General features: G+C 45.3%; 1 protein-coding gene across 4 annotated transcripts in view; it reads right to left on the reverse strand.

Annotated features, from left to right (window-relative positions):
* Window positions 1–5,486, reverse strand: part of PANX2 (pannexin 2) — a 30,822-nt gene extending 25,336 nt beyond the window's left edge. Inside the window, exons 1-2 of one of the 4 annotated variants that reach the window (XM_039337198.1) lie at window positions 5,005–5,486; window positions 3,997–4,322 (exon numbers count right to left, since the gene is read on the reverse strand). In XM_039337198.1, coding sequence (XP_039193132.1) covers window positions 3,997–4,222 — 226 coding nt within the window. In that variant the 5' untranslated portion in view covers window positions 4,223–4,322; window positions 5,005–5,486. Of the gene's footprint in view, window positions 1–3,996; window positions 4,985–5,004 lie in introns of those variants that run through there. The other 3 variants (XM_039337190.1, XM_039337183.1, XM_039337204.1) reach the window with 3 other exon arrangements.
* Between the last annotated feature and the right edge of the window lie 8,456 nt (window positions 5,487–13,942).

Consider the following 13,942-nt stretch of genomic DNA (forward strand, 5'->3'; position numbering starts at 1 on the left):
CAAACAGCAACAAAGATGATAAAGGGTTTGGAGGCTAAATTGTATCATGAATGGGTGAGGGAACTGGGTGTGCCTAGGCTATCAAAGAGAAGGTTTGGAGGGAAGGGCATGATAATTATCTTCTAGTACTTGAAGATCTGTCACAGAAAAAAGGGGATTAACTTATTATTCAAAGCACCAGGGACAGGACAAGAAATAATGGCTGGAAGCTTGTTAAAGAGAGATTGAATCTAGAAATAAGAATTTTTCTGACAGAGAACAATTAATCAATGGAACAGCTTGACTCCCAGAGTTGTGGGTGCTCCATCACTGGAGGTTTCCAAGAGTACACTGTACAGCTATTTGACTGGGATTGTATAAAATCTCCTGACTTGGGCACGGGGTTGGAACAGAAGACTTCAAAGGTCTCTTCCAACCCCATGATTCTATGTTCTATTCACACCAACAGAAATTAGCCCTAGAACAGGGGTGTCAAACTGCTGGACGTGTCATGATGAAACCGCGCCCACCCCATTGCCGGCAATGGGGGAAAAGCTCCGATACGTTGCGCGACATCACGTGACGTCGCAAGTTTGACATGTCTGCCCTAGAACATACTGCTGGCTATTATACAGCCCAATAAACATACTCCAGTAAGTTAAAGTTACTAAACTAAATGGCTTCAAGTAAAAATCTAAACACTTAGTGGTTAGGTAGATTTCAACAGCCAATATGATTTATTTTCTAAGGGCTGTGAAATAGATAAAACAAAGAGGTCAATCAAGCTAAAATCATCAAGTATTTAAATGCCTCATACTGGTTTATGTAACATTTATTTAGAATGTTCTTATAAATCATTTTTTAAAAAGAAAGTTTGGGTTCACCGCACATAGAATTTCTGGTTTCTCTGAGCTTTCATACAACCAATTCAATATGAAAAAGTCAGTATGGAATTAGATACTTCTCATTTATCTAACAGACCACACATATTATCCTTCTGCTGGCCTTATGTCAATCTCCAAGGGAAATTGTACATGGAAGATACAGTTAGAGCAGACACTGCTATATAGTAATGACTTCAAAGAAAAAGCAGCTCATACCAGCACTCAATTTCTCATTCATATCATAACCTTTTATGTGTATTTTTCTTTAGGATACTACAAGTAAACATGTCTATTCCTCTTGGAAAAGAAACCATGCCAGATGCCTGGAACAACAGACTAATACATGGCCATATCTTCTGTTCAAGATATAAGGGCAGTTTCTTCTACTGCTGTAGACCTACTACTGTATTACAATTGAAAAGGATCAGAATATCTGGGCAATTATCTATTTATCTCTTGCCAAGTCAAAACTGAAAACATCCTTGAATGCCATTAAGCAGTCTTTCCAAACCAGACATCTTCTAGTACTTTGAATTCCCGGTGTGAGAATTGTCAGAATTCCCAGTCAAAGACTTTTCTTGCTGGGGAATGCTGAGCACTGCAGTTCTCACACATCTGGAAAGGAGCCTGGTTGGGGATAGATTCCTTTGGCCATGCAAGAAGGCACTTCCAGCAATCTTACAAATGTCAACAGCAGGCCAATTATAAATACCGCAGCCTTCATGAAAACAACAACTACATCACTGTGCTAAATCAGATCTTAAAGAAAGAGTTTCCATCACTCCAAGTGGGCAACGGAGGAGCTGTTTAGCTGTCTACCTTGCCAAAACTGCTATACATATACAGTAAAATAAAATTTCCTTCTCACCCTTATGGGTTTTCTATGTATATAAAAACAGATAAATGAAGAGCATTAGACTAGCATTCTAAAAGACCAAATCCAAGACACCAAGGAGTTGGAAATATAACAAGAAATGAAATGAACAATAGAACCAATGACTATTTAGTCGGCACATCATACATCATTTCTTTTAGCTCATGTAGAACACAAGGGCTATCATGCACTAGCTTCCTTCAGAGGTCAGACTAACACCAACCTCCTGTGAGTTCTCATCTGGCCTTAGCATGAAAGCCAGCTGGGTACTTTGGGCCAGTCATCATCTCCTTCAGCCCAACTCACCTCAAAGGGTTGTTGCTGTAGGGAAAATAGGAGGAGGAAGGAGTATTAGGGATGTTTGCTCCTTGAGTTACTTATACAGTGATAAAGGCGAGATAAAAATCGAATAAATAAATAAAATAACCTTGGGCGCCCTTCCCAAAAAGCTGCCAAAGTGGTATTGTTCTGCAGGGCTCTGGAGGTTGAAGTTGTACAAAAGTCCAAAGTTTTAATCTTGCTTAATTTATTTTTTATGTTGAACCTGTTTTGTAGTCTTTAAAAAAGTATGCACGTGCATGTGTGCGTCTGCACACGTGCATGTGTTTGTGCAGCTATTTTTGATTCATTTTGGCTCTCTGCTCCTATGGACAACCTAGGCCAATATGATCCTTTGACAAAACTATTTTAGAAAGTTTATTTAAAAATAGAGGGACACATAAATATGGCTGTTTTAGGGAGTAGAATTCTTCCTCATCCTTCCAATATCTTCACCACCACATATTGTGTGACACATACAAGCACATGACAGCTGTTTTCTCTGCCATTCCCACTCTAGCCATGTCCCCCCTCTGCATCCTATCATGGGACAAACTGATCTCTCTCCCTCTCTCTCTCTCCTTCCCTCCCTCCCTCCCTCCCTCCTTCTCTGTCTCTATCTGTCTTTCTGCCTGTCTCATCATAAAGTTACCTTCATCTCAGCTCCAGTCATGAGTGAAACAGACATAAGCCATTCTTAACTGTATAGGTTGTCATTAAATATTATTCTTCTTCTTATTCCAACATTGCCTAAAGGCAGCCTTAACATGAATAAAATATGTTTTGTCCCCTATTATCTTAGAAGAAAGTGAGTAACTAGAAGTGGCTTGGAAGACAGCTTGCTGACACCCTACCAAGGAGAAGTGGAGGCCTGTAACTCAGAAAAAAGAAACTTTTTTCTAAACAATCCTCTGGTTTGCCCTTCTATCTTCCACCTCCAGCAGAAATGACCAGGGGGCATCAAAAAAGTTAAGATGGTAGCCACAACTGTCTAATCAAATCCCACTCCCTTTTTTACAAGCATCATCTTGACTATTTTGATGGCCACCATGTTGATTTTTTGGCACTTTTGTGACAATTTTCTTGTCTTGCCTTTTCAGTTGCAACTTTACCCTAACCATTATCCTTACTGACAATCCAAATATAATGTTCATGCATGCCCAAGGCATTTAATACACCAAAGTAGCCAGTCATCTTGATAAAACAAATTTGTAAGTAGGGTGCCCTTACTGTTCCTGAAGTACAGATGAGGGGCTGGGAAGCCAAGGATTGTGACCAAATTGAATTCAAGATTCCAATGAAATTGAATCGTGGGAGAACCTTCTCATAAAGAACTTGGGGTGGGTCTGTACAAGAGATTTTGTGCGTGCCCATCTTTCCTTGCTCACTGATTTACAGAGCATCCAGACAATATAACATCATCCACCTGTGACCCTGCAGCAAGAGCACTGCAAATAAAACAAGATCCTACTGGCTTTCCAGTAACAAGGGATCAAGCTGTAGAGTTTTCCTCCTTGTATGCTCACTACTCCAGATGGGAAGGGGTAGGTGCACCAGCTCTGTTATGTATTGAGGTTAATTTACTTGGAAACTGTTGGAAATGGCCAAAGGGCTGTACCTGTTTAAGATCCAGACTGACTGTCTACATGTTAATTAGCTTGTCTTTAAGAGGGAAATACTGCTTTAATTCTATTGGCTGCCGCCTAGTGGTGAGATGTATAAATAGTGGTTAAGCAGCAGTTAGAGCCGCTTCTGTTTTGACCTAAATGAGCTGTTGCTGCACCTTCTCCTTAGGATCACCACTTTCAATTGCTGGCTGGCAGGCAAAATTTCAACAGATGAAGCTGCACCCGGTCCTTACATCCCACGGCCTGTTGCATTTCCCCCTGCCACCGGTCCTTGAAGCCAGCAAAGCCAGCTCATTCCCCAGCCTGCCCTTACCGGCGAAGTTCTTGGTGAAGACCAGCGTGACCAGGAGAATCGGGATGAGGACGGTGCCGATGGTGACCACGCGGTCAAAAGGGAGCTCGAGCTTCAGCTGCAGGAGGAGCGCGGCCAGCGAGCCCGCCTTGTCGTCCTGCTGCCCCGGCAGGATCAGCTCCTTAAGTTTCTCCCCAGCCAGCAGCGCCGTTGCCATGTCCGGATGGTTTTCGATGATGTGTTGCATAAGCGGCGGCGAGTAGGAGGGCACTCACTGGGCTCCAGTGGCCGGAGCAGCGGCGTTGTCGCCTCGCCGGAGAAGATCCAGAGCCCGAGATGGGCTCAGCCTGCGGGGAGGAGACCAATGAATGCGCCCGGGCAGGCCGAGGCGGGCGGCGGAGGACGCGGGCCGGGGAGGCACCATATTCTTTGCCAGACAGGCATGGTCTCTATCGAGACTGCGGCACCCGGGGCGGGAGGCTGCCTGCGCGCGATCAGAAAGCCTACACACCCCGCCTTCCCCTCCTTTCCCCGGACCGGAGACAACGGCAGCTGCAAAGCACGGCTACACACAGGAAGGCTCTGCTGCAACCAACGCGAGCAGATGAACTGTCGGGGAAATGCCACCGGCGTCCAAAAACAGCAACAAAAAACCCCACCGCCACCCTCACAATTGAGGAAGAGATTTAAAAACCGGATCCAAGCGAAGCACAAGCGGGTGTTTTGCTGGGGCGTAAAAGACACGCGGGGCGCGAGCGGTAGGAAAGCAAAAGGCTTACTGCGGAACTAGGGTTGTCCTAGTTTACCTTGTGAAGTTGTGGAGCGGGGCAGGGAAGGCTCTCCCCGTCCACGGAGGGAGCGAAAGGCTGGCGCGCGAAAGCAAAGGTAGGCATGAAAATTATTGATGCTGCGGCAGGAGAAGAAAGCGCCGGCCTGGAATTTCCTCCCGGTCCAAAAGAGAGTCTGTACCCCCCCCCCCCCAGCCTGGAACTGCTTTCCCCTCCTCGGATTAAACAAACATAAAACAACCCTATGAGGACGGCCGATTTCTTTTGGGCTCAGTTATGCCGGCGCAGGCTCGGAATGTTCCCCTCGGAGCCCACCCAGGCAGGGAGGGTGTTGCAGCCGCCGCGGCACTCGTGGCGGAAGGACGCCCGGAAGCCCCGGCAGACGGTGGCGAGAGGTCCTTTAAGGTCTTCGCGTCCACATCTGGAATTCGCATCGCCTGGCAGCCGCGGGAGGCGGGGCTGGCAGCTTTGCGCCGGGCCAGGCGGGAGAACCGGGAGGGGGCGGCAGTGGCCGCTGGCATCGCAGCAGAAGCTGCAGTGTCACTCAACGCAACCCGTTGCGACCGGCGGGACGGCAATGAAAGGTCGGGCCCGGTCCTCAGTCGGGCTGCGGCTACGGCTACTACGGTGGTGGCCAAGCGCTTTCCTCAAAAGCGTTCATTGCCAGCCTCGAGACCTGCCTCTCGCGGCCCCCTTCCTCCGATTTTGGAAGCTGGAAAAAAAGGCGGAGATGCGGGGGACGGAAGGGAAATGCAGCAACCGGCGGCGGTGAAACATCGCTATAGCAAACGCAGCTGGCGACTTGTTTTGTTCTCAGGTTGCTTCGCTTCCCTCGACTTCCTTTCATTACTAGGTCGCCCATTCAGTTCTTCTGCAAATTCACCTCCTATAAATTAATTCCAGCGTTCGATGGCATTGAGGCGCATGCGCCAAATCGGCGGGTCGCGGCTTTTAGGCTTCTTGGAATAGATCGGGGTAGTCAACCTTTGCTCTTTTATGACTCGTGGACTTCAACTCCCAGAATTCCCGAGCCAACTATTCTGGCTCGGGAATTCTGGGAGTCATAAAAAAGCCAAGATTGACTACCCCTGGAATAGATGTAGATTCCTGGTTCCAAAGCATTGCTGGATATTCTTTGGCAAACGTTGCCTAAAACTTAGGCAGAATCCAAGAAGTATAGTCAGACAGCCAGTGCTAAAGATTTAAAGGAATGGTCAGGATTAAGTTACAATATAATCAAAATCATTCTATTATCTCTAGAATGGATTTGCCCATCCATTAAACCAGGATAGTTAGGGCTGGTTGTGGGTTAGTGTGAATCCAGCCACTATGGTTTGTTCCATAATCCATGGTTAAATCAAGCAGTAGCTTAGGAAACCAAGTTAATGCTTAAATTGTCTATCAGACCCTTATTTGCAATGACATAAGTAGTTCCTTATAAGCTTTGATCTAAAACATGGGTGTCTTTTAACACTTTGGCTTGCCTGGACTGCAATGAGTGAAGGAATTGTCTTGGGCTACATATAAAATATATAGTTTCATAATATAAAATCATATAATATTAAAAATGTACTATCTCGTGAGCTGCATGCAGCCCATGGGCCACGGATTGGACATGCCTGGTCTAAAAATAGTTGAGGAAAAAATTTATTGGAGTTATATCTGAGGTTTTGCATACCTTTGTCATTGAATATTATGTGTGGATCCTAGGGGATATACATATAAAAGGAAGCCGAAAGACAATGATTCATGTTGTTTATTCATAAAGCAATGTAACCTATAACTGAAAAACTAATCTTCCCATCCAGTTCAGTCACATGAAGTAAAAGAATAACTAGAACCAGTTTGTATGAATATATCTTCAAAACAAGATTGATTTGAGCTTTATAAAATCTCACAAATCTGGCACTCTCATCACAAGTTTGTACCCAGGGGTTGACTGTGATTGGTGTATGTGTATTAAAAAAAACTTAAGGTAGGCCACAGCTTATGACCACAATTGGGACTGGAATGTCAGTCTCTTAAGAAATATGGATATCACATGATTGCATTGTTTAGTGACCACATTCCCAGAAATCCCCATTACCATTATTAAGTGGTTGCTAGCAGAGTACCCACTCCATGCAAGCCATTCTAGGCTTGGTCCTCCTACCTACCCCAAGCCTCAGTAAGGTAAGGAACTGCCTTCAACTCCTCCCCCACCTGTCTTAAACCCCTCAACTCTGCCATTTTGGCCATCCTGTATCCTACCTTGTGGACCAGCAAGCAGGCCCAAAACCATGCAGCTCTGAGCTGCTTGCTGTGCCCTGGAAAGTTGAAGTCAGCCAAGCCAAGCCCTGGTCCCCCTTGCCACCCAGCACTCTTGAGACCCCTGCTGCCTTGTGCTCCACCGCCCCAGCTGGCCATCACTACCATCATCCTCGTGCTCCTGCTGCTGCTGAGGTGTGCCTGGTCTGGCTTCTGGGCTGTAGGGGGTTGGCTTTGTGTCATGAAAAGGAAGAAACACAAAGCGAATAGAACAGAACAAAACAATCCTTTTCTCCACTCCAGCTCAGGGAGGGGCTACTTTGTGCTCCCCTGCCTTTTCCCAATGCAAAGCCAGCCCCATACCACCCAAGAGCACGACACAAAGGTATTGTTGGCACACTCCAACTCTTTTAACCTGTTTTTTTCATTTTTTCACAATGCAAATCCAACTCCATATAGCCCAGCAGAGACGTGCCTCATTGCCTCATCAACAGTGGGAGCAAAAACAGTGGTAAAGGTCAGCTGGGGTGGTGGAGCACAGGACAGATGAGAGATAGGTGGGTGGGAGGAAGGAATTGCAGCACTGAGAGATGGTAAGTGGGTGGGCTGTAATGGGGAAAGTTCCAAAGCGCCTTCATTTTTTGGAAGTTAACTGAAATAGGCTAGGTCAGTGATGGCGAACCTTTTAGAGACTGAGTGCCCCAAAACCACCCCAGCTCGCCCCTGCTCCACCCCGCTCCGACCCCAGCCCACCCCTGCTCCGTCCCCACCCCACCCACCTGCAGGGCCACTTACCGCCTCCATTGCCTGCTGCAGATTGCCCAGGCGGCCCAGCAGTGCCTTGGTGGTGACGCCCTCTGCCTGCACCCCACAGCATCAACTGCGTGTGATGGGGTGTGAGGGCAGAGTCTTGTCACCACTGCCCAGCTTCCATGTCGTTGGCTATGCTGCTCCATGCGGACCACACTCGGGAATAACTCTCATCCAGGGGGGCTGCTGCTTAGGAGGGGGCCGCGGGGGGAGGCGAGGCTGGGGCAATGGCACGTGTGCCCACAGAGAGGGCTCTGAGTGCCGCCTTTGGCACACATGCCATAGGTTTGCCACCACTGGGCTAGATATTCACACATATTGAGACTTTAGAGTTGAACATTTCTTTACATTTTTTACATTTTACACACATTCCTCAAATTGCAATTTTTAATTATTCTGAAAGGCCATAAATTACATTCCACAGTGTGACATATTAAGACAAATCCTATGTAGGAGCCTTATTTGGTCCATCATCTCAGGCATTTTGGAGATGGTTCTGGTTTCAGATAATTGCTTTTGTTACCCATTATGACTAGAGCGAATATTTTTAATTATAGAATACTATCATATGTTACTTGGTGTTGTATTCAAAATAATGACACAACAAAGTATCTACCATATTTTAGGCATTATATCTTTTATACTGTATATTCACTAGATTAGGATTCTTCATTCTTGTATGAAGTTCTATGAGAACTAGATGAGGTTCTACAAAAGACTAAGAACAAAATAGAAAAGTTCATTCAAACAGCCAAATGTTCTACCAGGAAAGCGCTCATTCCTGAGCTGTAGCAGCATCAGTGTCGATGGAAATCATTGTATTTGTATTTTGTATTTAATTTTATTTATATGCCGACCAATCCCAAAGGACTCAGGGCGGCGTACAGAGTTAAAACAATCATAAAACAATAAAATAATACAGTCATACCGTGAGTCCGATCATATCCCGTCCCCCCCCCCCGGGGACATCAGCCCCAGGCCTGCCGGAACAGGAGAGTTTTAACGGCTTTCTTAAAGGCTGGCAGGGTGGGAGTAGTTCGAACCTCGGGGGGGGAAGTTGATTCCACTCGGAGCCACCACAGAGAAGGCCCTTCCCCGAGGGCCCGCCAGCCGACATTGTCTGGCCGACGGGACCTGAAGGAGGCCCAATCTATGGGACCTCACCGGTCTCTGGGAACTATGCGGCAGACTGCGGTCCTGTAAGTAACCTGGCCCTATGCCATGAAGGGCTTTAAAGGTGATAACCAACACCTTGAATTGCGTCCAGAGACCCACAGGAAGCCAGTGCAGCTCGCGGAGGATAGGTGACACGTGGGCGTACCTTGGCGCGGCCACAATCGCTCTCGCGGCTGCGTCCTGAACCAACTGCAGCCTCCGAACGCCCTTCAAGGGTAGCCCCATGTAGAGCGCGTTACAGTAATCCAGTCTTGAGGTGACAAAGGCATGAGTGACTGTGAGTAAAGCCTCCCGGTCCAAATAAGGCCGCAACTGGTGCACTAGGCGAACCTGTGCAAAGGTCCCCTTGGCCACAGCCGATAGATGTTGTTCCAAATTTAGCTGTGAGTCCAGGAGGACACCCAAGTTGCGTGCCTGCACTGAGGGAGGTAAATTTGCCCCCCCCCAGAACTAATGATGGACCATCCAGTTGGCCTTTGGGAGGCAAGACCCAGAGCCACTCAGTCTTGTCAGGGTTGAGTCTAAGCATGTTCACCTTCAGAAGATTGTCCTGCCAGGAACCCTGGCAGTTAGCATACTTTGCTGGCATTCTGCAATAAAATGCAGGGAGGGGAAAGAGGTTAGGAAGGTGGTGGTGGGGGGGGGAATGACAGGATGAAAGGATCCAGAGGTGTAAATCTGGAACAGACCCAGACGATCAAGGGCAGAGCCGTGAGAACAGAAGGTGAAACTCCACCAAAGAGGCATCATACCTTCAAGCCATTCCCAAATCAAAGTCAAATATCATTGGCCACTGATGGACTGGTCAAGGGGGGGGGAGGGCCAGAGGGAGAGGAAAAAAAACACAGGTTTTGTACAGGAATATTCAGAACCAGCTTTGCTAATGCTATAACCGCTTGACTTTAGTAAAAGCAAATCTTTACTTCAAAAACAGAATTGAGGATCCTTCTTTCCTACTGAACAAAAGATTTGGGATTTGGGAAACTCCTGGATTCATACTTTCACCCTTCCATTCTTTATGCTAACAGGAAAATCTGTAGGGAAAATGCAGCAACATCTACAATTTATATTTTCCGAAAGAGATTAGAATTCTACAATTCTAATTTAAAATTCTAATTTCTCTGTTGAACCTGTAGTTTTCCAATATTTCTAGCAACATTAAATGAGTTACTGGTGAAGATAGATTTTTTTCCTTGTAAAATTTAAATTGCTTGATAATTTAATAAACACAGTATAGTTGGAGAACATTAGCTGCTTTCCCCCTAGAACCATAGCAGAACATCTGCACCATTTTAAAGTGATGATAAACAGACAATATGTTATCTCCTGAGTCACTGAATGACACATATATAGTTGGGGGGGGGGAATTGCTTAGATAACATAAATAGACTTACCCAAGAACAAAATCTGTACCTCTTTGTATGAGTGTTACATGAATAATTCAGAATGTAATCCAGAGTCTAGAATTTGTAGTGCTGGATCTTCATGTATAGGTTCCACCCAGGGCATTTTGTTGCCACTCTCCAAATCTTTGGAATCATTCTTGCAACAAGACATAATTGTCCACACCACAGCTGGCCAATGGGGGGGGGGACAGAAATTGGCCTCCAAACCCTACCTCCCCTCCTTGTCTGTTAATTTATACTGATGAAAAAAAAAACAGCTCTGACTACAGAGAATGAGGAAATGGCCTGCCCTCCTCCCCAAGAGACACCATGAAATTCCCAGGGTCTCAAATGGCCAGACATCAGCTTTCTGACTTGAGACTGGTCATTGAGATCTCACATCTGTGGTCTTCTCCTCTGGGTAGTTAGGAAGCAGTGGGTGTGGCTTCACTAAGGCAGCCAATCAATGTTAGGAAAGTTTAGCCTGAGCAAATCTAAATCTTGATTTTGGGGTTGCTTCCCTCCATAATTTTCTGGAAGAACCAGGTAGGGATAGGCGGGTGGGAGGAATTGCAGCACTGAGAGATGGTGACTGCGGGTGGGCTGCCAAGTGCTTGAATTTTGACCATATGACTGGGGGAGCTGCAATGGCTGTAACTTTGGGCGTGGGTCATAAGTTCCTTTGTTCGTTACCATTGTAAATTTGAACGGTTGCTGAATGAATGTTGTGAGGACTACTTGTACATATATATTCTTAAGGTGGGTCGTTGCTGGCCTGATTATGGGTGCCTTCTTGACTTTATTGATGGGCTTCCAGTGGACATCTGTTTGCACCACAAACATTTCTGATTCTGATTATTGATTCCATTCACTTCTTCCCATAATATGCTTGAGTATTCTATCCTTGGTTGCTTATTTCAGGCACTTAAAACTTAAATTACCTTGAATTATCTTAGAGGACAATTATTGTCTTAAAAGAATTGTGTGTGCTTTGAGTGCATTGCATATTATATGGTGGTGGCAAATCCAAAATAATCATTGCAGGTAAGGCAATGATTACTGGTCCTGCCTCTATATTCCTTGTCAGATCTGAATACCAGTTGCTAAGGAACCTGGGATAGAAAGAGCTATTGCATTCCTACCCTACTGTGGGTTTCCTGTAGACATCTGTTGGATGCTGTGGGAACCCCCTTTGTTAGTTTCTCTTGAGTTTATTTTTAGATTCTAAATCTCTTCAGCTGGAGGTCTTTCATGGCTGTGCTCTGAATGCATCTTGTACAAAGGCAGGCCCACAGAAGGGAGACATAAATAATTTAAGGAAAATTATTTCACTTGAGTTTCTTTCATATTTGGAAATAGGTGGTAAAAAGATAAAAAGCCTTGTGTTGTAAAGACATCAAATTCCATAGAACTGATGCTACATATGTGGTGAAATCTCCTAAATGTATTTAATAAGTGTTTCCTAAAATAAGGTAGTACCAAGCCTTTCATGCATATTATATATGATAATCTTGCAATATAGCCTTTCCTTTTCTGGAAGTTGACATTAATAAAAATCTGCTTTCAGAAGCCTTGTTTTTATATAGGGCAGATCACTGTTAATTATGATCCAAATACATCCATTCTACTAAGTAAAGATAACAAGATTCCTATTTGTCTTCATGATGTCTTAAGAAGTCAATACAGGAAGTTTTGTATTATTCAATGGTGGCAATAAAGGGGTTAAGAGGATGCAGTAGAGTCCCTAGGAGAATAGTTTTTGTTTATGAAACAAATGCCACATACTTTTTAAGATTATTAGGCATCCCTTTTTAATTATTAAATGCAATGCTTTTTTTGTTAAAAAAAAAAAAAGTGCCGGAACTCACGCACAGCTCTGGCTCCAGTTGAAAGCCCTTTATGGAGCGGGGGGGGGGGACCGCTTTAGCGAGCTTCCGATCACTCACCTGGAAAAGGTCTGTCTGGTCTGTGCCACAGTTCCTGCTGCCACTGCGATCTGAGGCCAGGGAATGCGTCCATAGCCTCCCACGGCCTGATCTGGAGGCCTGGAAGAGACTCTGACGCCCGGATCTATGGCCATGGAACAGTTTTGTGGCCCCCTTGCAGCCTGCTCTGCGGCCATGGTTCTGGGCTCCGGAGGCTTAGAAAAGGCCTCTGGAGCCTGGATCGGCCATGGGGGCCCCCCACAAAATCACTCTTGCAGCCATAGATCCGGGCGGCAGAGGTCTTTTCCAGGCCTCCAGAGTCAGATCGGGCTGCTGTGTGTCTGCAAAATCGCTCTGCGGGCCATACCTATACTCGCGCTGGAAGCTTAGAAGGAACCAGTTCTTCCATTCAAAAAAAGGTGCCGGAACACGGTTCTATGACAAAAAAAGCCCTGAAAAGTAATTAAACACAAAAGAGAAAGTGGCCTTCTTCCCAACTTACGCAAAAATACTATTTCACTCATAGTCCCTGGGTTACTGGCCACGGCAGCTTTTCATCTGATAAAGTGAAGTCCAGCTAAACAAAAAGTGTGTATGTTCCTGAGAATCTACCGTTCTTTCCTTCTATTCCCCATATTAGGGAAAACATTCAGGTAAGAAGGGCTTCCGTTGGCTGTCCTATGGGGAAAATTTTGAAATATCTTCTGTAATGGAACAGGCCTCCTTTTGTGGCTTGAGAATGGGTGGATATCCCAAGGGTGCTTTTCCAAAAGGCAACTGGATTTTCTTTGAAAATGTTGTGTTTCTCATCCAAGCTTTTTCAGTTCATCTGAAGAAAAAAAAAATCAAAGTAGTAGTGCAGGATTACAAAATATGGAGACTTGGCCCACAGAATCACCAAGTCAGATGTGACTGACTGGGTAACATCATCATCTTGCTTGCTATTCTACTTTCTGACCAAAGTAACACAGGAACAACGTGGAGAAGTTTATTTAAATATAAAGGCTACCCCAAACCGAACTGAACTTTGACAATTCACTAGTAGAAGTTTGGGAGTAGTTTGCCACAAACTTCTTCCAAATCGTTCCCTCCCTCACACATTCCCCTTTAGACCACAGCACTGTGTATTTCCTTTTCTTCCCTTCAAGCATCAACCAACCAACCAACCAACCAACCAACCAACCAACCAACCAGAATAAGAGCTGGAAGGGACCTTGGCGGTCTTCTAGTCCAACCTCCTGTTCAAGCAGGAGACCTTATACCATTTCAGACAAGTGACTGTCCAGTCTCTTCTTAAAACCTGGAGTGATGAAGCACACACAACTTCTGATGGCAAGCTGTTCCACGGCTTAATTGTTCTCATTTTCAGGAAGTTTCTCCTTAATTCCAGATTGCTTCTCTTCTTGATTGAGTCAAGCAGTCCACTCTGCTTCATTTTTTCTGAGATCAGCCCAGGTTGGCCATACACTCTTATCTAGCTGGGAAAACTATTGTTCAGATATAGAACTGCCAACAATATTTATATGAAGTTGAAGAATCTCAGAACAAGCTAAGGCTGATTTGCCATGAAGAATAAAATCTAGTACTTTATTGTACATTCTACAAGAAAAAAGAAGATACCTGCAAAATGCTTTAA

This window comes from Crotalus tigris, unplaced genomic scaffold (assembly GCF_016545835.1).
Source record: "Crotalus tigris isolate CLP2741 ecotype Arizona unplaced genomic scaffold, ASM1654583v1 scf7180000017549.6302385, whole genome shotgun sequence".
NCBI lineage: Eukaryota > Metazoa > Chordata > Lepidosauria > Squamata > Viperidae > Crotalus > Crotalus tigris.